The sequence below is a fragment of the Sphaeramia orbicularis genome, chromosome 6, assembly GCF_902148855.1.
Source record: "Sphaeramia orbicularis chromosome 6, fSphaOr1.1, whole genome shotgun sequence".
In the NCBI taxonomy this organism is placed as follows: Eukaryota; Metazoa; Chordata; class Actinopteri; order Kurtiformes; family Apogonidae; genus Sphaeramia; species Sphaeramia orbicularis.
This window is the reverse complement of record NC_043962.1, coordinates 43,933,241-43,960,122: the sequence shown is the minus strand read 5'-3', so window position 1 is coordinate 43,960,122 and position 26,882 is coordinate 43,933,241. Positions and strand designations below refer to the sequence as shown.

At 39.3% G+C, this 26,882-nt stretch overlaps 1 protein-coding gene across 1 annotated transcript in view; it reads right to left on the bottom strand.

Moving 5' to 3' along the window:
- Nucleotides 1-2,004: 2,004 nt before the first annotated feature.
- peak1 (pseudopodium-enriched atypical kinase 1) overlaps nt 2,005-26,882 on the bottom strand; it is a 145,842-nt gene continuing 120,964 nt past the window's right edge. Inside the window, exons 5-7 of the mRNA XM_030137177.1 lie at nt 24,526-24,773; nt 11,207-12,012; nt 2,005-4,179 (exon numbers count right to left, since the gene is read on the bottom strand). Coding sequence (XP_029993037.1) covers nt 2,773-4,179; nt 11,207-12,012; nt 24,526-24,773 — 2,461 coding nt within the window. The 3' untranslated portion in view covers nt 2,005-2,772. The remainder of the gene's footprint in view (nt 4,180-11,206; nt 12,013-24,525; nt 24,774-26,882) is intronic.

Here is a 26,882-nt window from a genome sequence, read left to right as displayed (position 1 = left end):
GTTACTGCAGATCAGGTTTCTTAAGAACAGGAAAGTTACGGTAATGGTATGAATGTCAGTTTAATGGATGGTGCATAAGTGTTCACTGTGTTGGCTGATATGGAACTAAAACAACAAAACCCATGAATATACAAGAGAACAGCTGTAGAATAACTGTCCACTGTAGTGACCAATATGCATGAAAGGGTTAAGCACATTTCTATTTTATATTATTTAAAACGAGTTTATTTGAGTCGCTATGTAATTATTTTTTGTTGATGAAAGGTTAATTTATTAATTAATGACCAATTTATTTATTATTATTTTATTATCAATGAAAGAGAGCACTTTTCAGTTTATATTTACTTTAAATATGTCTTACTTTTTATATATTACAGTTAAATATGCTTACAAAGTTTTGAAAATATAAACAGACACCTTTGGCACAGGAACACATTTTGCCAAATTTTTTTCAATCAAAAATGCTGAAGCCAGAGTTGGGGGTACTTGGCTAAGAAAGTATATTTCAGGGGCTACTCCACTGTAAAAAGTTTGAGAACTACTGATGTAGATGTTCATAAAAGCTGAGTTTAAAATTACCATTACATCAGAAACAGAGAAAAATGAAGAAAATGTGACTTTTTCAGCATAATTCATCATTAACTGAACATAAACCAAGTGTGTCCACCCACTGTCATTGATTCAACTCAATGTTGTAGAACACAGGCGTCAAACATGTGGCCCGGGGGCCAAATCCGGCCCGCCAAAGGGTTTAACCTGGCCCCTGGGATGAATTTGTGAAATGAAAAATTACACTAAAGATATTAACAATCAAGGATGTTAGAACAATTTTAGGTCATTTCAGTCTAAAGTGGATCAGACCAGTAAAATACTATCATAATAACCTATAATTAATGAAAACTCTAAATTTGTCTCCGTTTTAGTGTAAAAAAAAAAGTTAAATTACACAAAAATGTTTAAATTTACAGACTAGCCTTTTACAAAAAAATGTAAATATCTGAAATGCCTTAAGAGAAGTACGTAGAATTTTAATAATATTCTCCCTGTTATTTAATGTTTTGTGTATTTGTAGATCCACTGTGATCTCTAAGTTGTGATCCACGTGTATAAAGGATAAACTAAGGCGTAGCATTGTTAACATTGCACTTATTTTACTAAAGAATTTTCAGGTTGTTCATATTTGTTCATGTTATGTTCAAGTACAATTCATAGATGTAAACATTTTCATTATGGAATTTACTTTTTTCACTCAAAAGTTCTTATCCTATTATTTATATTATTTTACTGGTCTGGCCCACTTTAGATCATATTAGGCTGAAGGTGGTCCCTGAACTGAAATGAGTTTGACACCTCTGTTGTAGAAGATGACACTGTTTCCACGGTAACTACACAGTCTCTGAACGTCCAAATGGGTCATATTTGATGACCATGAAAAGATGACAAACTGTATTTTACACCAATTATTTACATGTATTGATGAGATTAGTGGATGTGAAGTGATTGAATATTTTATACTGGCAGGTGACTTTGGACACCAGTGGTCGTTTGGGTCTTTATGGGTTAAACCTGTTAATGGAGCTCTGAAAAAGCCAAAATCAGCTCAGTGTTCATCATCTACCCTGTTCAGATGTATACTGTTTGGATAATACAACATGTGAGGGTGAAGCTCAAACTGTCTTTAAGCAACACTTATTTATTGATCGATTTCTTACCAATTTAAAATCTGGTCGATGAATCAATAAAGCAGTGTCTTGTTACTGTAATTTTATCTGTTAAAAGCTAGGATCATCTCAGACTGTCAGAATAGACCATGTATGGTAGATCTTTGGCTTAAAGTGGTAAAATAGATTTTACTATGAAGTAAAGTTGGATTAAAAAAATATCTCACCCTGATTAGATTTGCTTTTGCGTGTCTATCAACAGTCAGGAAGTGTTTCTTGACCATTATTTTGTCCCGTTCCCTTCATATCAAATAGTTTCCCTTCATTTCTGTTTGGTTTTTACAGATTTTATACAAGCACATGTTGAAAACTGAAATGATGCTCAAAATACTGCACTATAAGTACTATGAGTTCAAAATAATTTCAATGAAAATCTCAGTCTCGAGTGTTTTTCAAAACACTTGTGATCTGTGGTGTAATCCTTAGATGTCAAGTGAAACGTCTCCGTTAAAATATTAAAATGAAATATCAGATGTAATGAGTAAACCCCCAGAGACGGCCGTCATGAAAATTGTATGAAATGTACAGCTTTCGCGACTTAGCAATGCAGAAGTCGGCTGAAAAAATAAAATAACATAAAAAAAAAATCTCACGTATTTGATGAGTTTCTTTGATGCGGAGTTGACGGAGTGTTAAAATATGACCTGTGAGATGTGATGGGCTACAGAACCAAGTGAATTGGACTAATGAGAGTGCACTGATCCACCGCCAGGAGCCAAATGTCTTTTAACGTCCAATGTTTGTCCTGGATTTTGGATAAAAGAGACAGCCGCTACATTTGCTGGATGATTTAACCGTCATGCTATCGGTGATCTGAATGCGACGGTTAACCCTGAACATGACGCCGTTTGATGGAGACGCTGACTCTGGCTCTAAAAAGCGACTTGTCCTTGAATACAGAGATAGGACGTCCAGCTGTTCAGTTTTAGATCAACCACTGTGGCGGCCGTGGTGACAACAAAGCTGACTATTATGTTACGTCACACTGTAGCATCAGCAGAGGGAGCGCACAGAGGAGGTGGGACTGGTTGCCATAGTAACAGTTGGGGAATCAGAGTGGCTGTGACTGAGTCAGATGAAAGGCGTGTGCTAGATGTGTTTGGGTTTGGTTCTGAGCGCCGTGCGTGGACTGGCTCTGGCTCTGGGTCTGGGTCTGAGGATGCGGCTGCTGCAGGATGTTCACCACCCGGCTCAGGGTGTCTGTGGTGGCAAACGCCAGATACTGACAGCACAACCAGTCCTCCAGGCTCACGCCACAGGCCGTGTCCAGGGAGCGCTCCGCAAACTTGATCATCATCAGTGTCCGCTTCAGGTCCAGCCAGTTCTGGAGGGTGGCTTCGCGTTGGCTGGACGTGGCCCCTGACATAGGGCCTGTGGCGCTGCAGCCCAGCGCCTGGAACAGGTCCTCGCGGGGGCCCCAGAGCAGACACTGCAGACAGGCTCGAGCCTCAGACATGCGGATCCTTTCGGAGGGGTTGACGGTCAGCAGTAATCTGGCCAGCTGTTGGAGTCCCTGTGAGTACAGCGAGCGGACCGGCAGCGGCGGCAGGTCAGCCCAGGTGTACTCGCGCTCCTTCAGCTCTGGTGTTTCCTCAAAGGGGTTGGGCCGGTGCAGCATCTCATAAATCAGAATCCCGGTCTGGAACTCGTCACACTTGCGGTACTGAGTAGCTGTGACGATTTCAGGCGCCAGGCGTGACTGGTCACGCAGCGTACCGGGGTCAGTGACCATGAGGGTGCTCTTCTGTTTTGCTTGGGAGAAGTTACTGATAATGAGGCGGGCGGGGCAGGTGGCGTTGGCGGCGGCGGCAGCGGCACTGGCAGATGTTGCACCAGAAGTGCTGCTGCTGCTGCTATTGCTGTTGTTGTTTGGCTCAAGGACGTCCACGTTCCAGGGGTTGCCAGGTTGGCAGTGCACCAGCAGCAGATTTTCCAGTCGTAGGTCACAGTGGGTCACATGGTACGGTTTCATGTGCTCCAGGCCAGAGCACAGCTGGAGCAGCAGGAGGCAGACCTGACGCTCATACAGCTCTGGGTTCTGGGCATGTCGGGACATGCCCTCTTGGACAAAGTCCGCCACTGTCTGGAAGGGAACCTCACGTGTAATCACCACCACTCTGCTCCTCAAGGACCCCACAGTGTTCATGTGTCCTGTCTGTGCTGGCGTTTCGTCTAATTTATCATTGGATGGAGATGCTTTGGAGTCTGTTGTCTTAGTTTCAGTCTTACTTTCTTTCTCCTTCTTCAGGTCATTGTCATCTTCCTCCTCATCCTCTTCGTCTTCATCATCCTCATCCTCATCATCTTCTTCCTCTTCCCAGGGCAGCAAGCGAGCAGGGACATCCGCCACGAAGTGTCCACAGTCCTGCTGGATGTTGAAGTGCAGAGCCAGGCTTTGTCTAACTGCCAGACTGTGAAAAAACTGCTGCTGGGTCTTCTTCACTTTACTCCGACAAATCTGGAGAAAAAAAGAGGAGAGCACATGAATGTAAGCTTTGACTTTCAGCTTAAAAACCTTTCAGTTCATTTTTGATCAATCAGTGGGAATAGAACAGACATACAACCTATCAGAGTAACAGAAAGAGCGACAGTAGGAAGAACATCAATCGTATGTTTATTTTCAACAAAGGGTTAACCCTTTCATGCATGAATTATGAGAACCTTAATCAAGACTTTTACCTCCGCCAAGGAGGTTATGTTTTTGCCAGGGTTTGTTTGTCTGTCTGTCTGTTTGTTTGTCTGTCCGTTAGTGTGCAACATAACTCAAAAACTTATGGACAGATTTGGATGAAATTTTCAGGGTTTGTTGGAAATGGGATAAGGAAGAAATGATTAAATTTTGGTGGTGATCGGGGGTGGGGGGGCCCACGGGGGGGCCACTGATCAGCCTTGGTGGAGGTCTGCGCTCTCCAAGTGCTTCTAGTTTCCTGAGTGTTTTTATTCCTCTTTAGGCATGAAAAAAACAATATGATGGAAATTTTTTTTTTTTGTGAACCTATTTTTCATGGAGTTACAAAAATGTCCACTCAGCTGGACACCGTGCATTTAATTTCTGAAGCAAAGAAACATGTATTTACTGTCATATTGTGTGAAAACTATGAAATAAATGTTTTTTAATGTTGCTAATCTGATGTTTTCTCACATTTTAACATACTATAATAGTAGTTATTACTCACTCCAATAATATGCAAAAAACAACAAAACACAACTTAAAAAAAAAAAAACCCTGATAATTACAGTCTAATAACAATTAGCAATTGATTTACACTCAAATATGTTGCTGCGGATCAGGTTTATCAAGAACAGGAATGTTACAGTAACGGTATGAATTGCAGTGTTTTATGGGATGGTGCATAAGTATCCACTGTGTTGGTTGATATGCAAGTAAAACAACAAAATCCATGAATATGCAAGAGAACAGCTGTAGAATAACTGTCCACTGTAGTGACCACTGTGCATGAAAGGGTTTAAAGAGCAGTTCTTTATTTAGGGATAACACATTGCCCAGGTTGTTTGATACTGCAATAGCAGACTCAAACAACTGTTCACATCTTGGCAGCCATCTTGGTTGTCGGTAAAAGTGCCACAGTGGAGCTCCTCTTTCACTTATTGTAACAACCTCGCCTCATATTGGAGCAGATGTATCTGCCACAGCAAATTAAACATTATCTCTCAGATTTGTCTGCTTCTGGGGATAACAAACCCCATGAAGAGACCAAAGCCAACTAAAGTGAGCACTGCTGTCAGACTAGAGTTGATACGAAGGCGGTCTTGGTCTTCTCATGGGATTTTTGTTGAGCACGGGAGTATACAAAATGCTGTTCTTTATATGTGGATGTATTGTGATATGGTTTTAAAAATGCTCTTAAATTAAAAAAAGCAAATTTAAAATATATTAACCCTCTACTGTAGTCGGATACTTTTTGAATAGAGCAAAAATCAGGACCAAAATACCCATTTTAGTAGAGAATTCTCAAGAGAAGTCAGATCATAAATGTTTTCGGTGTCAAAACTCCCTCCACCGCTCAGAGTCTCAGAACTCTTGAGCTCATACTGTTAATGATACATAAAGCCCAGAGAAGCAGCGAGAGCAGACTCCATGTTGTCTCAGACAGTAGAAGCAGAGAGAATATGTGTGTGTCTGGGTCCTAAACCACAGCGACAGCCTCTGCAGATCTCTGTCTTTGCTCACTTTGATCACAGAACGTAGGAGAGAAACCACGTCAAGGACAGAATCAGTCTCTGCAGACTCGGTAAAATACCAACAAAAGGAGAAGAGCTATGGTTTAAAGCTTCAGCAATGGTTAGGATAATTCCATAGCCTTTATTGTTATATTGTTATACTGCATTAAACACATAAATCTCAAACTATCTCTGAAAAAGACTTGCAATCGTAGTAAAAAAAAAAAAAAAAAAAAAAATCTAAATTCTACAGCTTCTTGATTGTGAATATTTTCTGGTTTGTGACAGCAAAGTCAACATTTGGGTTGTGGAGTTGGAAACACTTCACATAAAACACCAAACAACTTCTTAGTTATTCAAGAAAAGAATAGACTGACAGTGAAAATAACCCTTAGTTTCAGTATGAGGAAAGAAGACAAAAATAAACAAAATCTTGCAATAATTGTGATTACTGAAAATAAATCAACAACAAAATAGTAAATTCACAAATGCTGTCAGTACTTATTAAAAACACAAAATGTCAGTATTTGTGCTGCTTCTAGGAAAAGAAAATGTTTATAACTGGTGCTAATTGGTTTCAGTATTACTATGGAATTAAAACACAATTAAAAAACAGGGTTCCTACAGGTTTCTAAAAGTTAAATTTAAGACTTTTTAAGACCTTTTAAAGACTACTTAGAACAGAATTGAATGCCTATTTCACAGCCATACTGGCAAAAATTTGTGACTCCTAGAATTTAGGAAAATGTATTTATTTACTCCAACACCTTGATTCCAACCGTTCTGAGTCATTTCTCACCAGGGGCTGCAAAGTTAGTGATAATTGGTTCCTAATTTCAATATAAATTGTTGGAATGGGTGGAACTGAGTTGACTAATGTTACTTTCTTTGTAGCTCGGACATTTAACAAACACATTTATGGCAACATAACTTAAGACCTACCATACCAAATTTAATACCTTTTAAATATTTTAAGGTATTAAATGCAGATTTGTAAATTCAAGACTTTCAAGACCCTGCAGGAACCCAGAAAAAGAAAGACAGGAGACTGAGATAGGCTTCATCAACCCTGGGACCCTCTTGCGGATGAAGTGGTTTGGAAAATGAATGAATGAATGAATGTATGAAAGCAAGACTGTAGCACTTAAAGGAAACCAGAAAAAAGAAACTACTAACTAATGCTGTGTTTCCGCTACGTGGAACCGGCTCGACTCGGCTTGACTTGGGTACCAGGTCTTATTCCTGGAGACCGTTTCCATTAGAGGATACTACTGACTTTACAGTACCTGGATGTCATATAGCGATGCGTCACGTTACTTCCATGTCGTCTGCTCAGAGTTGCTGATAAACTTGCTCATTGCACGTGGTCTCGTCAAGCTCATGCTGAATTTTTACGTCTGAATCTCCTCGACAAACCATGGTGTAGTTTTGTGGGCTGTCATCATGTGGATTAACCTACTGCTATATTTACTTTCACATCTGTTTTTGTAAAACGGCGGGTCACAGAGACGATATTCTGACCAATCGGTGTTCTGCGGTGTTTACATGTCATGTTTTAGTATCTGTTCCCCAGTTCTGGAACCTCGGCGGAGGGGATACCAAAAAACTAGTACTGGGTACCAGATTCCAGGTTCTTTTTCATAGTGGAAATGCAAAAAGGCTGAGTTGAGTGAAGTCGAGCCGATACCACGTAGTGGAAATGCAGCATTAGTGTGAAAGTCATCTCTATAGTGCTGCAAGTCATGAGAGGAAAATATATTTATTTGTATTATTTCTTAACCCTTTATCGGGTGAGTGACTATTTTTGGTAATTTCTGTACACATTACAAGACAGTAACAGTTCCAGTGAGGACAGTGAGTCAACAATCTCAGGTCCAATGTGGTCTACAGGGTCTGTAAGGTCCACCTCTGCATGAACAGTGAGTGTACCTGCTTTGTTAGGTACCATGAAATAATGGTACTAATGTAAGGAATGAAGTTCAAAGGGATAATGTGGATGTGGACAGGTGTCTGGATCAGCACTTATATTAGTTAAATGTTCTAAAAGTGATGTTCTAATGTTCTGAAATACATGTTCCAAGTGTTTTTCTTGTATTTTGTGTATATGATTCTTGGATTTTAAATTTTTGCCACTTACGGACAAGGAACCAAATATGGTAACATCAATGACCTTGATTTTCTACATAAGAATAAGAGTTTGAAAAAAATTCACAAAAGTAATAAAGTCTTCTTATGTCCTCCAATAACACACTAAGGTAGAATTTTTGAATTTAACCTCCTAAGACCCAGCTATGGGTTTTCTGTCCACATTTGTGGACAAGAGTTTTGCAACTTTATACAAAAAAAAGAAAACTGTCCTCCACAAAGGACATTCCATAAAAATTTTAAAAACTGCATCTGAAAAAACTGTTGTATGTCTCCAATATAGGCACTTATTTAATAAAAAACAAAAAAAGCTTGTACTTTGCTGACATTTCCTAGGTCTTAGGAGGTTAGGAGTATTTCTATGAGTGAACTAAAAAGGGTTAAAGAAAAGAAAAATCCAACCAAAACCCCCTCTTACTCCTGATTTTCATACATCATGTAGAAGCCGTGTTCATCAACTGCCTTTCTGATAATCCCCTTACACTCTTCACCAATCTGGGTAAAAATTGGCTGGTAATGTATGTGTGTTTTTACTGTTACTACAGAAACACACACATACTTGCTGCTACAACCTCTACCCTCTAACTTCAGTGCTTTTATAATGTTGACTTTAACCTTGGTGGTCTCAGGTGTGATTTATGTACATTTAAACAGATTGTGAGGCAACCCAACTGTGTGCTGCTGCCTTCCCTTTTCCTCTGAACTTCTTCAGGAATGTTTGCGTCCACTGGATGTTTGTTTAAACATGTTTGACTATGGGGTTACTGCTCCTTCATATCATTCCTAAGCTTAACAACTTGGTCTGATACCTGTAAACATTTGTTCACTGCTCATATCGACATGTTGTACCGCAGGCTGTAGTATAAAGCAATGGTATTTGATATTTTGTTCCTCTTATCGTCCTGATGGGTACAATAGAGTTTACAGCACAACAACTCCTCCACATAATTCCTCTTAGAGTGGAGTACTCACATAGACATGCAAAAGGTGCATTTGGAATAATTAGCACTGCATTAAAAACATCACAGTATATCTAATTTGCAGGAGGTTCAGATCCAATTAGGCGGGGGCACAACAGGGCTGCATTAAAATGTAGAGTTGCCACTGTCTAATTGGGAAGTTGGGGTCTGTTTATGTTCTGGTGTTTCTGCTGTTATTTATGGATGAGCAACATAAAAAAACAAGACTTTCTTTTGAGCCTTTTCCTAATAGGAAGGCGAAGCTTTGAAGTGCCGTGGAGCGCAGAGAGTTTCACATCCTGTGAATAATGCAACCTTCATCCATATCTGCTTTGTATTTAGAGTCAGAACTCTTCCGGCAAGTAATCCCCCAACCCCTCTGAGCCTCTCTGACACAGGCACTTTTTTGTACAAGGTCAGACCCTTAGGGCTGACGAGGTTTAAGTGCCAATCTTTCAGCACAAACACCTTCCCCTACTTCAGTAAAATGGATCGCGGGGAGATTGCACAACCTCAAAACAAGCAGAAAGATTTCATAAATCTACTGCAAAGACAGAAACTACCCAAACTCACATTTATATATAAATATTTCACCATGCAATAAGAAATAAAGGCAAGAACCTAAAACATATACACTAAAAAGTATTACTGTAACTCTTTAAAACCGGCAAACTTCTTGTTAGTTATTCTATCAGATAAAGTTTATTTAGGGTACAGCCAAAATGGGTGAAAATAAAAAGTAGCAGTGTGGAAAGTGGGACAAACTAGCTTTAATTAGTGTGTTAAAGTATGAGGATATGAAATACAGATTTGGTTTGGGTGCTCAGTATCAGTATCGTCAGAAAATGGCAGAACATTAGGCTTCTCACCTGGAATTACAGACTTAAAAGGAGTATTTAATAATAAAGGAAACCACTCAAGTTTTTGCTAGCTTGATGTGCAGTTACATGTATTTCTGACTCATCTTCCGATAATTATGTTTGGTTCAACAGTGATTTGCTTTTCAGTAAAGTCAAAGGTTTTTTTTTTTGAGGTGACACTACCTTTTTATTGGCCTGTAAAAACTCACTATGATCCTATGAAAATAAATAGGAACCACGCAAATTCAAGCCTGTTCAATATGATCAAGGATTTAAACAGTGGACCGTCAAAGGTGTGACAGCATGGTGTGTTTTAGACAGAGAAAGGCAGCTGGAGAGTTTCCAGAATTTGCAAGAAAAATATGATCTGGGGACCCATGACTTATAGATATCTACAACTAAGAGATTATTACAGAAAGGAAATCCAGGTTGACCCCTCCAGGGAAGTGAACAGTGTGATCCAAATCATTATCAAAGCATATAAGGAAAGTAAATCAAGAATAATTTCAACAATCTATCATGGGTTCAATTCGCATGACAAAATCTCAACCAATTATATAAAAGAAAAATGGGAGAAGGAGCTCAATGTGGAAATTACAGATGCTGACTGGTTTAATATGTGGAAGATACACCAAACATCAAATAGTTTGCGGATCTGGAGGGAGTTTTCCTGGAAAAATCTGGTGCGTTTCTTTATTACACCTAAGAAGAAAAGTAAGCAGTTAGACAGCAGAAATGTTGGAGGGAATGTTGGAGAATTTGATGCCGATCACACACGTTTTTTGGAAATGTGATAAAATAACTGTTTTGGGAAATGGTGTGTGGAGTACTAAAACAAATAATAGGGTATGAGATTCCAATGTGCTGTGATGTTCTGTATTTGTGCAACTTGTCTGATGGAAATGTAATAGGAAACAACATATACTTAGTTAAGATACTTTTGGTAGCTTACAAAAAAGCTATTACAAGGAACTGGGGAAGGACAGAAGCACCAACACAAGACCAATGGATTGAAATTATTGATGGAATACATACAATGGAAAGGGTGACTCAGACTGTGACAACAGGAAGCACAAATGGACAAAAAGTGGAATAAATGGACTGTCTACAGAGCGAAGAATGATGGAAAGACTGGATAGGGCTGTGTTGAGGAATGTGTGATACGACCAAGTAATGTTTTTTTGGGTTTTTTTTTTCGTTTTTTGTTGTTTTGTCAAAAATGTGTGAAGAATCTCAATAAAAACTTAAGTGACAAAAAAAAAAAAAAGAAAATAAATAGGAACCACAATGAAAACCAACATAGCAGCAGAACACTTATAAACAGACCCAGGCGCCTCACCTTGATGGCGTAGTTGACCAGTGGGTCCTTGGCGTAGGACGCGGTGTAGTACACAGCATCCCCCGCCTCACAGCAGGGTTTCCCAGTGGTCAGCCGAAAGTGGGACCAGCTGTCAGTGCCAAATCTCAAGTGATCCTTCTGGCCAGCCATGAAACGGTCCTCGCATTTGGCAGCGAGCTTCCTCAGAGTGTCCGTGTGGAGCCCTCGGATCCTCCCGACCACCTCATCCCAGCTGTCTAAACCCCTGTAAAGTGCTGCTCTCTGTGTCTTTGAGCTGCTTGGAGCTCCTCTTCCCGTGGTCCGACCTCTTCCACTCAGACACTCTGTGCTCGGGTAGCCCCTCCTCTCCCTGCTGGCGGTGGTGCTCGGCGCAGCAGCTTGAGGAGCGAGACAGGACGTGGTGTTAGCCGGGCGGCTCTTGCTGTTGGTCGTGGCAGCAGATGGTCTCTCCAGGGAGTCGCCGCTCTCTTGGTCGTGGACTCTCTGCGGCTCTGAGCTCAGAGAGGAGCTCTGACTCGCCGTCTCCCAGGTGGAATCCAGATCATAGAGAGGGTTGGCCACGCTCAGATTTGTCCCCCCGGGCTTGGCCTCAGCTCGAGGTCTTAGCACCCCCTGGACTGGCTCTTTGGCTGCCAGGCTTGGCTCTGTAATGGAGCGAGGTACATTCTTCTTGGGTAGTGGAGGTGGTGTGGCTTTCATGGCTGGTTGGTCAGTAGGGCCGTCCAGGTCGATGGACGCCAGAGTATCGTTGGACGCTTTCATGTTCCGTGGCTGTTTCAGTGGGATCATGTTGGCTCTGGATTGACCTGCCGAAAATGGGAGACGACATCACATTTATTATATAGAAAAACAATCAATAAAGTAAAAAAAATCACAGAAATTCTAAATCACCGTGTCAGGCTGGGAGAAGTATGTAAACACAATATACTCTGACACTTAAAACAACAGGTGCATTGACTCCGCTTATCAAAACCACATACGCCTGCTTAATTGAGTTATACAGACCGTTTCCAACAAGGGTAATTTATTTACCTACAGCCCAAACAAACAAACTGAAATCACTTTCTCTGGAGTAAGCATTTCCTCTAGTAGACAAAAAGTTTAAAATTCATTACCGCAGGGTCAGAAGTTGTTTGTTCCCCTCCAGTCAGCTACACCTTTTATCGGAACTTACCTCTTGATTCTATTAGGTTGGCACTAATCCCACAAGAGGTGGGGGGTTTATCAAATTTGGCTCTTAAAGGAGAGATGTGGGGTGATTCTACTCCGTAATGTGATTAAAAATGTGAGAACTGCACAAAACTGCATGATAACTTAGGAATAAATACATCTGAAATGCATTCATCTCTCTCTCTCTAAACATTGGTGCTGCATGACAGGTTTGGCTTTTGCTTCAACGCTGTGATAAAGGGTATAAATAAAACCTGATATATAAATTATTCCATATTCTATAGTAAGACTAAGGGCATTACATGGAATATAGTTTTAATAACCATTACTATATAATCACATGCAACTATGAGCTATTCTGTTTTCTTTAGGTCAGGATGAGTCATTTATATACAGAGGCAAGGTTGTACATTAGCATATGAAGAGCAGAGACATGTCCATACTGCTGTTTGTATGAGCTCATTCATCTTATTCTGTGGTTCAGAAGTCTGTTAGAGGTCTATGTACTTACACATAGAAGTGCAGTGACATCCTGTAGTGTTTTCCTGTATTTTATGAACTATGCACAAAACACATGTTTGCCCATGTCCATGTATTTCATGAAGCCACAACTACAAAAGAGATGTTGTACCTGGGAGTTTTTCTGCACCTAGAGAGTAGATAATAAACTAATAGCTAACATCACCAGGCTCACTGTAGGAAATAATGCCAACTGATGTTAATATTCTTATCAAGCATTAAGTCAGATCAGCAGAAGTAAACATTTATGAAACACATCATGAGTCACGATTAATGAAGTACTTTATATGCAGGAAACACAGCAGGTTAGAAAAGCAGAGAGGGAAAAACATAGGGTTTTAGATGAGGTCCACAGAGCTAAGAGTGTTAAAGTTCAGCAAAAATAATATTTGAAGGTGAGAGTATTTGTTCTGTTTTTATAAGATCCTATTCACACAGTGGTTAGAAACTGGCTTCAAAAATGCACAGCCTGGAAAAAACAGAAAACTATACACCTGGATTTAACTCAACCAACAGGAAAGAGCCTTGTATTGAATAATTACTGCTGTGATTAATATGTTTACGCTGTAAATAGAGAGCATAAAGAATGGACTGTGTTTCAATGGAAAAAGGTCATGTGGTTTGATGAGCCCAGACTGATCCTGGTCCAGATATGCCCATCATTTGGTGAGAAGAGAGGAAGATGAAGTGATTACCCATCCTGCCTAGTACCAACAGTACAAGCCTGTGGGGGCAGTGTTATGATCTGGAGTTGCTTCTGTTGGTCACGTTCAGCGACGTTATATGTCCATAAAATGACAGAAATGGATTTTGTAACATTGCATTTGCTTATTGAAACAATACCACAATACATGCCATATCAAAGTTGAAATATAAAAAAGGCTAAGACTAAATAATTTTGTTTTGGTCTGACTATGTATAAAGCAGGGGTGGCAAACTCATTTTAGTTCAGAGGCCACATTAAGCCAAATTTGATCTGAAGTTGGCCGGACCAGTAAAATAATAACATTAATATTCAAATAATATCATCTCCAAACTTTCCTCTGTTTTAGAGTGAAAAAAAGTAAAATTATGTTTACATCTACCAACTATCCTTTAAAACAATATGAATAACATGAACAAACTGAAATTTCTGAAGAAAACTAAGTGCAATTTTAACAATATTATGTCTCAGTTTATCATTTAAACGTGTAAATTACAACTCACAGTGGATCAACAAATACACAAAAGATTTAATAACAGGCAGAATATCATTAAAATTACACTTCAGACATTTTAAAATATTCATATTTGTTGAGGTTATTCGTGTTTTTGTGAAATGTTAGATTGTTTTAGTGTAAATACAGTAAAATGACATAGAAATGTTTACATTTACAAAGAGAAAAATTTGGAGTTGTGATCATTTATAGGTTATTATGATAGTATTTTACCGATCCGACCCACTTGAGATTAAATTGGTCTGTATATGGAACCTGAACTAAAAGGATTAATGTCTTCAGTGTAATTTGCATTTCACAAATTCATTCCAGGGGCCAGACTGGACCCTTTGGTGGGCCGGATTTGGCCCCCGGGCCACATGTTTGACACCTGTGGTATAAAGCATCATTATTAATGAACTATGCTGTAGCAGCAGGTTAGAAAATCCGAGCAGAAAAACAAGTTTCAGTTTCAGTTTTATTGTCACTGCCATAAAAGACAATGAGATGTTGTTGGCATCACACCCCAGTACAGCCAGTGCAAAAGCTTTTCCCTAAAGTGCACAATGTGAATCCCCCACATATTTACAAGGTGAGGACACCAGTGCACATTCAGGGTTTAGATGAGGTCCTAAGAGGCATTAGCATTAATATGAAGTCTGAAAATGAGAGTATTCAGTCTGCTTTTATAAGATCCTATTTACTCAGTATTTTAAAAGTAGACTCAAAATTAACCTCAGGGTTATTTACATTCATTTTCAGTTTGTGGTTGTGTTCCTTCCAGAGCTGAGACTGAAACTATGCCCTTGTACAGACGTAGTGAGTCCTCTTGTTGTTGCATTCCGCCATGCTGCAGTACCATGTTTCTATAGTAATCCAGAACAGGCAAATTAAACACTAAATTTTGAGTTTTTACAATAAATTGTACCTGTACTGGTCATGTTTACAGCATTAATTGTGCTTTATGTGTTATGTATAAGCAAGGGAGGCACAAATTCAGTTTAAAAAAAAAAAAAATCGCTATTAATGCACCACATATTATGTGAATTACACATTTAAATGTAAAATAAAAATAAATAAATGTACAAATAAATGTACCAAAGACTAATAAAAGTGAGTGTAACAAAATATGACCCCTTTAAGACCTACCATATCAAATTTAATACTTTTTAAAAGACTTTTTTTAAGGTATTAAATGCAGATTTGTAAATTCAAAACTTTAAGACCCCATTGGGACCCTGCCTAGAGACGCGACCCAGCACTGGCTCATAATGTGTCATCTTAGACTGGTGTCTGCTGTATGGGGTCAGTGACCAGTCCATCACAGCCCAGGACAATACTACTAGCTGTCGTCACTGCTGGTGCTGGAACAGCCTGTAAAGAGGTAACATGTAGCTAACCATACCTGACTGACACAGCAGAGACTTGACTTGACATAATGTTACCGGACGGAACCGCTAGCATGAGACGTGATCTTTGAGATAGCTAGCAATGAAAATTCACTACAGGTACCCTTTAAAGCAGGGGTGTCAAACTCATTTTGGTTCGGGGGCCATATTTAGCCCAATTTGATCTCCAGTGGGCCAGACCAGTAAAATAACGATTTAATAACCTATAAATAATGACAAATCCAAGCTTTTCTTTTCATTTTAGTACAAAAAACCCCCAATTAAATTATGAAAATATTTACATTTTACAAAAAAGATGTGAATAACCTGAAAAAACAGAAATTTCATTTGAAAAATTAGTGCAATTTTAACAATATTATGCCTCAACTTATTATTTATACATGTACATTACACACAATGTTCCCTAAACATTTGGTAACAGGCAGAATATTGTTAAAATTTTGGAGTTAGGAACTAAAATTTGAACAATTTCTACAATATTACATTTCTTATTATTAACACAACTACAGATCACAGTGGATCCATAAATGCACCAAACATTTAGTAACAGGCAGAATATTGTTAAAATTGCACATTTCAGCTTGTTCATCTTTGTTCTTATTTATGTATTTATTTGCATTTTATTGTGAAAGAATAGTTTTGTAAATGTAAATATTTTCACAGTGTAATGCTATTTTTTTCACTTAAATTTTTTCTACATAATTTTTCACAAAGAAAATTTGTCGTTGTCATTATTTATGGGTTATTGTGTTGTTATTTTTACTGGAGATCACATTGGTCTGTATGTGGAACCTGAACCAAAAGGATTTTTGACAACCTGGACTGTTGAGGTTAATTTTTGCACTTTCATCCCACGGGCCAGAATGGAACCTTTGGCGGGCCGGATTTGGCCCCCGGGCCGCATGTTTGACACCTGTGCTTTAAAGTAACAGTCACTGAAGGCTCTCTTTCATACTTGGAAAAGGGCTGCGATCTGGAACCTCACAACTAGATACCACTAAACCCTACACACTGGCCCTTCACAGCTACTTGTTACTCCCACATGCCGTTTCGAGCTGCCTACTGACTTCCTGTCTCTCATGAGTTTAAGAGACTGACACGAGGTTGAGAGCGGTGGCACGTGAGGGAAGATGTGGCCCTGAGGAGAATTCAAGCCAAAGAGTGGGACAGCTGGGCACAAGTCGTCCCTCTAACCATCCAGCTGTCTGACTCAATCTGCACCGAGGCTTAAAGAGGCGGCGGGACGAGCAAATTTATCAGCGGCTTGAAGTGACCTTATTTCTCTAGTTGGTGGCGGGAGGGATGTGAAGGGCGAGGGGTTGATTGTTCTCTTGGGTTGAGGACCGCAGAAAGAGATAGGTCACAGACAAGTGTTGGATAAGAAAAAAAGAGCTAAAGCCTGTCGCAGTTTGTGTGATGGGAACGAAATAGCTCAGTAGTTTTAGTTGAGTGGATGTGTAAAGGAGCAGCTTTCACTCACCAAGAACCATCACCGTCTTCTGGAAAATGACAGTTAAAGGACTGATGATACCTTTCAAAGTTACACCCTCCACTGAAATACTGCTCCCATTTCCAAAAAATAAGGTAGAGTCTCTTTACAGGGTACAAACATGCCAACAACTGGGAGAAAAACAAGCCTCAAACCGATAAATTAAATAAAAAAATCCTGGTTAGAGTGGTATGAGTAACTCCTCACATGCATGTCACACTACCATCAGCTTAAGGAAGGAGAGGACGCCTTAAGAATTTACAGTCAGGATCGAGTAAATGAGTCTTGTAAATCCTCTGGAACGAGTATATTTAATGTGTTCTTCTACCAATCTGCTGTAATCCAAGAAAACGACCGTTCCCTCTTGTCCAGTGAGATCTTCTACTGCTGCAATGTGGCTGTGACTTCATGTATTACATAAGAGTTTGTGATCATTCCAAACTGAATTTCTGTATTATCTCTTTTGACAACTATTACACTTTATAGACTAATAAAAAGTACGCATAAGTGATGATCATGAAGAACTTGTTTAAATAAAAATGTTGTATTATATCTAAGTTTGGTCTAAATTTGCTGCCTTTATTTTATGGAAAAGCAAAAAGAAATATCGTGAATGAATCTATAATAAACTTCAAATTTTAAAAAAATGATGTTATTAGGTTTATTTAAACTAACAATTCTGATAAAAAAGACATATTTTCAGATGTTTGTATACACAGAGATGAGGGAACTTGTTGCCATAGTGCAGTAATTACCCTTCAGTCTGAAACAACAAGAGAAGATGGAGGTGGTGGAAGCAAATGCACAACAGAGACATAAAATCAAAAGAAGTTCTTCAAGTGAATGAAAGAGATAAAGACGCAAAGAGAAGAGCCCTGATAACAGAGAAACGAACGACAAAGGCATAATAAAGAGGAAAAACGAGCACGACAAGCCTACCTCAATTCCTCAAATGCTTCAAAGTTTTTAGGTAAATGTGACCGAGCGGCTGAACAGGGAGGTAAAGTGAAACGCCGTTCTCTGCGTCCATCCCTGTGAGTCTGCACGGAGCTGCCGATGCCAACAGGCAGGCTCAGCGTTCCCACCAGCACTGGAGATTTCTCAGTAAGTGAGGCAGCGAGTGCTCTGCCTCCCACTGCCTGATGCTCTGATTAAAACCCAAGTATGAGTATACTGTATATAGAGTGAGAGAGAGACACTTAAGCTTGCAAAGTGAGTATGTGCTCCACTGAAATGTGTGAAAACAAGAGTTACCGCAGCTAAGAGAGAAGGGCAAATCATTCTGATAGTTAAAATGTGAAGTAGACAAAACCAGGACTGATGCGGGAAGCTCGTAGCAGCGTGGTTATTCATCCTCAAGGCCTGAAAACACTCCCATGAAAAACAAAATTGATGGTGTATTTGAAGGCAGAAAAAAAAAACACACAAACACTCGCGTCCTGTTCCTCATTAGCAGCACGCAGAAGTCAAATTCAGCTGCAGGCGGCTCATCGTGTGTTATCCAGGGAGCTTTTAGCACATTCACAATATATCCATCATCCACAGAGCTTGAGTGTGCCGTGAGATTCGCGAATACACAAACACAGCGGCTTGTAAACGACACTGATTAGTGCTACAGTGATATACAAACACAGGCCTTGGATGAAGGTTTTTTTTTTTTTTTTTTAACAGGAAACCAAGGCCCACGCCACATTTAAACCTCACACAACCACACAAGCAAACGTGTCAACGAACAACAAAGCACCTCCGTAGTGCAAACCCACACTTTACATCCTACCATTCTGTATTTCTGTTCTTTTCCTCTCACATACCACTTGATCACAGTGAGATTCGTTCCCACATACAGCAAGCTTCATGTTTTAAATCCACCGCTATGTTTGAGAACTGCGCCTACCACTCTCTTATTCCTCTGCGTGTTTCGAATCTGAAAATAACTGTTCCTAATGTACTTTGTTACCGTTAATCCGTGATAGACTGAGCTGCTGACAATGATGAAATGTCCACTGACCGTCAGATAGTCACAAATCTGCATTGAAAGAAGGAGGACACTGCTTTTCTATGATTTTAGAGGAATATATGCTCTGTTTTTAGCTCAGCAATAGTATATTTTTCCTTAAGTGTTTACGGCTATGTCTAAAATCCTCACAAGAGAAAAAAAGGAACGAAAAAGAAAAGAAAAAGGAAAAAAGAAAGAAAGAAAAAAAAGGAAAAATAAAAAAATAAAAAAATAAAATCCTCATAAGCTCCTAACACAAAATTTTAGGGAACTAACTCTAATTTCAAACATTTCCATGTGTAATAATATGAAAAACACCCACAAACTCCTGCTTTGTTGTAAACTTCTTAATGCTTTTTTTTAATTAACACCACAATGACTGGACAAAAAGGAGCCATTTTTATTTTGTCCATGAGCAAAAACAGAAGAATAACAATTAAACAGCAGGGTGTAGGCGTTTTTCTGTTTATTTTTTTGTCCAAATTATTGTCAACCAGCATCTGCAAGATAAATTTAGGACCCTGGTATCTAAAGCACAGGAGTCAAACATACGGCCAAAAGTGACTCACCAAAAGGTCCAAATCCAGCCTGTGGGATCAATTTATGAAATGAAAAAATTACAAAAATAAACATATTAACAATCAATGGTGTCGAAATCTTTTTAGTTCAGGTTCCAAATTCTGACCAATGTGATCTAATGTGGATCAAACCAGTAAAATACTACCATCATAACCTATAAATCATGACAACTCCAAATGTTTCTCTTTGATTTAGTGTAAAAAGTAAAATTCCATAAAAACATTAACTCTCCTGTCACCAAAAATGTCAATAACTTCAACAAATATGAACATAAAATGTCTTAAGAGAAGTAAGAGTAATTTGACTAATATTCTGTGTGTTACTAAATATTTTGTGTCTTTGAAGATCCACTGTGATCTGTAAGTTGTAATGCACAAGTGTAAATGATAAACTGAGGCAAATTATCATTAAAACTGCACTTATTTTTCTGCAAGAAATTTAAGGTTGTTCATGTTATTCATATTTTTAAGGAAACTTTGTAGATGTAAACACTTTCATAATGTAATTTCACTTTTTTCACTGTTATTATTTTACTGGTCTGGCTCATTTGAGATCATATTGGGTTGAATGTGGACCCTTAACTAAAATGAGTTTGACACCCTTGTCTTAGAGCCCACATTTCTATGCTATATTTAGCTTCAAAACAGAAATTCTCAAGGTTTCTAAACCTCTCTACCACCTGTTTCAGTTGAATGTTGACTCCAATCACAGCACCATGTCTTTCTTTGAATTCCACTCAGATGCTGTTTGAGGGTGCAATAAAACTTTACATCTGTGTACTAAAAGAAATCGATCACTATTAAAATTACTCAACTGGCTGAAATTGAATAGTTTTAGTCACAGAATAATGAATAATACAAGGATGAAAAAGACATAATAATTAGACTGATATAATATGACCCTAAAAGCTTTGGTGACAGTAATAGTAGTACTTTGGCAATGATAAAAGCTATTTGAGAATTAGTTGCTTTGTTAGAGTGACTAATAGAGCCCTCCAATGTGCTAAAATCCAAAATGGATCGATGACAACGACGAATTTCAGAGAACAGATCTCAAACTCTGGCCAAAATGACTTTATTCAGACTACTCAAACTGAAGGCTGTTGGTGACAAGATGTGCCGAGATATTGCGCTCCAGCTGTTTTAGCACGGAATAAATTATGGCTTGTCACACGGAGAGGCGTGCTGATGCAGGAGAAAAGTTAAAAACAGACATTTCAGACTGAGATGAACTGAAGACAGAGGACTCACATATGTGGGGTATCTATGGCAACACATTTGGAATAAGAGACTAATGCTGCAAGTCCTTTTGAGCTGTAAACTAAATTTACATGAATACATGTCAATGCTTCTGTTGATATTTATGAAGAGTTAATTGATATAAAATTGATAAGCCCCTTCAGTCTGAACCTGACCCACCCCCTGCCCTGGTAGCAGTCTGTGAAACCCTCCTATTGTGGCTTTTCTGCAGTACATCCAAAAAAACACACATGAGCTGTAGACACGGTGACATGATTGTGACGTGACTGATAAGAGGTGGAATCCAGCTGAAAAACTTTAATAAAACAAAAGTCTTAATTACACTGAATAGAACATAATGTGCTGCACAATTTTAATAACCCTCGGCTAAATATAGTATAAGTTTCTGTTGAAAGTTACTGCCCTATAATTTAGATCAGATTGTCTTTGTGTAAAACTTATTACATACATATTTATATTTGAAAGTACTCAAGTGTTATAACTGCACAAGGCAATTTGACCTTGAAAAAGTAGGTCAAGGTCACCAATTTTCAAAAGATGCTTCTACAGTATTAATGTGGTGCAGATATCTCAATGCATTCTTCAGGCAATGTAATAATGTTGTTGAATGGACAGACAGACAGACAGACCAACCAATGACAAAACAATTACAATAACCCTTCAGTCAGAAGTTGGCCGAGGTGTAAAAAAGTATGTGCTCCCATGTTTACTGAGCTCTGACTCACTGATCACTCTCTTTCTCTATAAATGACAATTCCATAAAGCATGCATTTGCATTTTTGTATAAGCTTTTATGTTTATACAGACTGGCCTCAGGTTTATTGTGAAATATAAGCTATACTTTTTATTTTACTGCTATTTAAAACATTCTTATTACCTTTTACTTTGTCTTCTTCTTATTCTCATGGCATGTCTCTTACACTTCCATTCCACTCCTCAAAGCAGGGCTTGATAATATACTGAACTAGAAGCACTTGGAGAGTGCAGACCTCCGCCAAGGCTGATCAGTGGTGCCCCCCGTGGGCCCCCCCACCCCCGATCACCACCAAAATTTAATCATTTCTTCCTTATCCCATTTCCAACAAACCCTGAAAATTTCATCCAAATCTGTCCATAACTTTTTGAGTTATGTTGCACACTAACAGACAGACAAACAAACAAACTAGAAAGGCACTCGAAGAGCGCAGACCTCCGCCAAGGCAGATCAGTGGGCCCCCGTGCCCCCCCGATCACCACCAAAATTTAATCGTTTGTTCCTTGCGCCAGTTTCAACATTTCCTGAAATTTTCATCCAAATCTGTCAATAACTTTTTGAGTTATCTTGCACACAAACAGACAAGACAAACCAACGCCAACAAAAACATAACCTCCTTGGCGGAGGTAATAATAATAATAACTAGAAGCACTCGGAGAGCGCAGACCTCCGCCAAGGCTGATCAGTGGCCCCCCCCGTGGGCCCCCCCACCCCCGATCACCACCAAAATTTAATCATTTCTTCCTTATCCCACTTCCAACAAACCCTGAAAATTTCATCCAAATCTGTCCATAACTTTTTGAGTTATGTTGCACACTAACGATCAGTGCCCCCCCCCATGGGCCCCCCCAACCCCGATCACCACCAAAATTTAATCATTTCTTCCTTATCCCATTTCCAACAAACCCTGAAAATTTCATCCAAATCTGTCCATAACTTTTTGAGTTATGTTGCACACTAACGGACAGACAAACAAACAAACAAACAAACAAACAGACAGACAGACAAACAAACAAACCCTGGCAAAAACATAACCTCCTTGGCGGAGGTAACAAACAAACAGACAAACAAACCCTGGCAAAAACATAACCTCCTTGGCGGAGGTAATTAAGTTATGTGAAGTTTTGCTGCCTGAAAATCATGAAAAATGTATAAATAAAAAAAAAAAAAATAATAATAATCTAGATTATTCCTCTGGAGACCTTTCCTGCTCAACAAAATATACCTGTTTGCTTCATGTAAAATATTGATTGTGAATGAGTTTCTCCATTCACATATGGTGCATAGGTTTTAGTAAAGGAAGTGTTTTTGAGTCAAGTTTTGTCTTCAGTTCACATGGCCAGAGAGTAATTGATTGAAATCATGTTTTTTGTTTTTTTGATAGTCAAAATAAAAATAAAATAAATAAATAAATAAATCATTCATAACTTCAGGGGTAAAAAATTAGATTTAATTTTTTGTCCTCATCACCCAGGTCGACTTCAAAGTCACCAGACTCTTACAATAAAATCAATTACTTTACATTGCAAAACTACTGTGTTCATCAGTTTGTTTGTCAGTGTGGATGAAAATGTTTAAACAAACCAAAATCACAGAACAACACAAAACTGATTCATGATTCATTCAGTTCATCAGGGTTTTATTTTAGGCCTTCTGGTGTCTTTGAAGAACACCTCAAGGTTTCAGGGCTGAAGGTAAAGCGCTGAAGGTATCCAAGATACAGTGTATAGTAGGGCTGCAGCTATAGGTTCTTTTTGAAGTCGAGTATTCTACAGAATATTTCAGCGATTAATAGAGTAATCTCTTTTTTTTTTTTTTCTTTTGCATTTTTAAACATCAATACTACTGCAGCTGCAGGTGGATCTGAGGAGGGCCAGTTTAGATGAAATGGGCATTTTTGACTTTGCATCACTACCTGACGCAATGGAACGAGACTTCAACACGGAGGAGGTTAACACGGGATGGATCTCCAGGGTGAGAGGGTTAGGGTTAGGCCCCCCACTCTGATATTGTTTCGTGGCCACCGTTGTGACCGTGGGATCCATCTTATATGCTGTGGCCTGGATCAGGAGCCTGGCAGATGTTTTCAACTTCTGTCTCACTGACCAGATAGTCCAGATGACCGTGGACTAGACCAACCTCCAGGGAAAACGGTCCGTCTGGAACCGGACCAATACTGACCCCACCTATGCATGGGTATTTGGGCCTCCTCCTGCCGGCGGGGGTGCACTGCACTTTTTTTAGCTGCTAAAACGAGAAAAAATTAAGCCTTTGAGACTCTCATAGGCGTTGCTCCTTCATATATCCATGCTCTGCTCTCATTTTTTTTAAATCACATTTCAAATTAAGTTTACAGTATAGGGTTCCAGTCACACCTGAAATTCCGGTAAAATCTAATTATTCCTGGAAAAGCTGTATCTGTAACATCCTTTTGTATTGACGTGTTTGGTAAATGAACACAGTTTTATTAGTTCACAGGCAGGCCACTAGCTGTTGTGAAGGAATTGTGTCCGGCATCGTCTTCGTCTTTGTCATCTTCATTAGCAATTCCAAACATTTTCTCTTACGAAACTACTAGTTGGATTTATTTCAAATTTTTTTTATGTAGCTTCTTTGGAGTTCTCCTCCAATGAAAGTTCCACCCACTTCTATAGGGAGATTGATCTCCTGCATCAAGACCACAGGACAGAGACAGAACCTGACAACCTCGCAAATTCAACTTGTTATTGATACTTGATAGAACATGCCGGTGAGATACAGCATGATTGGTCCTATTTTTGTACTTGCAGAGACTACCGTAGACTCACCTAGGGACTGAAAGGTGTTTGACTTCGTGGCATCTCAAAACAACATACTACATATCACTTTAAGCACATTTTATGCATTATCAATAGTGAAGCTCAGATGTAAACAGGTTCTTTATCTGCCTCATACAGTACTGTTCTTACCCAAGTTGCTGTATGTGGCACTGCATTGGCTGGAGGCAGGAGAGTGGGAGTGATGGGAATGATTTCCATCTTCTTCTGGCTCTCCAACGCTGGCACTGCCCTCGCTGGCTGAAGCTTGGGTGGTAACCTGGTTGGCATGGCCGTCCTCACCCTCCCCGAGCACCAGACCCAGATTCACTCTGGCAGGCAGGGACGTGGCACCCAGCAAGTCCGGTTCCCTGGCATCCCTGGTGCTGGCTGGTACCTGGCTGCAGATGAGACAGGAAAACCAACGGCTCAGTCAGTCCCAATGGTTTTAATAATCAGTTTATGGCTTATGAAAAAGTGTGCAGTTCTTACATTCATTCATTTGTTTGTTTTAAAGTTTAATTCGGCGTGGAAACATCTGCCAACTCTAAAAGAAACAGTCTGAGGATTAAGAGCTGTGTATCAAACACTGTAGTATGTAATGAGGATAAACAAAATGTTCTGGAGAATCCCTCAGCGTGTCAATGGTCTGTCAGTCTATCACACATAAGATAAGATAAGATAAGATAAGATAAGATAAGATAAGATAAGATAAGATAAATCTTTACTGTCACTGCACCAACATACTATGTAAACAGTACCACAAAATTGGAGTACTACCCCACAAGGTGCAAAAGAGAAAGCACACAACAATAAAAACAGAACAAAATGCACAGAATAAAATTGATAATATGTGCAAAAATAAGCATATCTGCAAAATAAATAAAAACAATGAGTAAAAGTCATAATGTAAGGCCATAATCACAGATAACATATTCAGTAATGCTTTCAGATGGTCTGTTTCATGCCTTGTCCGCACTAATAAGAATATTTATCTAAACATATTTCTCCCCCACAAAATATTTCTACACAACAATGTAAAACTAAATGAATGCCATAGTCAAAGCTAAAGCCAATCTAAAGCTGCATTTCCATTATGTAGTATTGGCTCGACTCAACTCGACCCTGGTACCAGGTACTATTCCTGGAGACCTATTCCATTACAGGATACTATGACTTTAGAGTACCTGGTCTTACATAACTTCTGTGACATCTGCTCAGAGAGTTGCTGATAAACTCACTCGCTGTGTGTTGCCCTGTCAAGCTCACGCTGAATCTTTTCATCATCCACCAAGGACAGAAATGTCTGAACCTCGTTGACTGACCATGGTGTTGTATTACAGACTGTCATCATGGATTAGCCTATCGGCATATTTAATGTAAACTTCAGAATCTGTTTTTTTTTTTTTTTAATGGTGGGTTACGCAGTGATGATGCAATGACGCAGAGACAACTCTCTGACCAATCAGTGGTCTGCAGTGTTTAAAACATCACATTTTAGTATCTCTTCACCTGTTTTGGAACCTCGGCCAAGCAAATAGTAAAAAAAAATAGTACCGGGTACCAGGTTCTGTTACGTCCGTGTTTCTCAACGGGGGTGGTACTGCCCCCCCAGGGGGCATTGGGACACTACACTGAGACCAAAATGGGGGCGTCTGTATAAGTGTCAATATCAAGCTGCATGTTATGTCAATGTTGAATCAGTGTACTATTACACACCATCTAGATTGTATAGGATGAAACTATTGGGTGATGATTTATGTTGGAAATGTCAAGAGAAAACTGGAACTTTCCTTCATTGCATGTGGCAATGTGTTTTAATCAGATCCTTCTGGACTCAAATTCTAAACATTTTAAGTAATTGGCTTGGAGCAGAAACCTCCTCAAACCCAGAGCTCTGTTTATTGGGGGATAAATCTCAGTTTCCCAATATAACCAAATGTAACTTTTTGGTCATTTCAGTGAGTGCAACAACAGCTTGTCGAGTCATTTTAAGACACTGGAAAACATCAGAAACTCCACAGATGAAAGGATGGGTCTGTGCAATGACTGAAACTGCATCCTATGAATGTATGCTTAGTAAATTAAGTGATGACAGAGGGGAGGGGGTGACCCTTTGGGACACGTTTTGGGATTACATAAAAGTAGACAGGTCTGTATGTATGAATGTATGAGTGCATGTACAGGTGTGTGTGTGTCTATACAGATATTTCCTAGGTGATATTATTATGTACCCACCTTCTTTTGTATCTGCTGCCTGTATTTTATGTATTTATTTATTTATTTTATTTTTGATCTGTTATGTTTATGAGATAAAGCGTATGTCGAGTCTGTCGCCAGAGTTAAAATGTTGAATCAGTGTGCCAGCGCCCCTGCAATAAGTTATGTCATGGTATCCCCCCATGTGGTAACGTCCATCTGTCTGCTCCCCCCAGTTGTGAGTGGGGCACTACCTATACACCATATAACCTCAATCAGACCCACTCCTCCTGCTGGACAGCATGTTACAG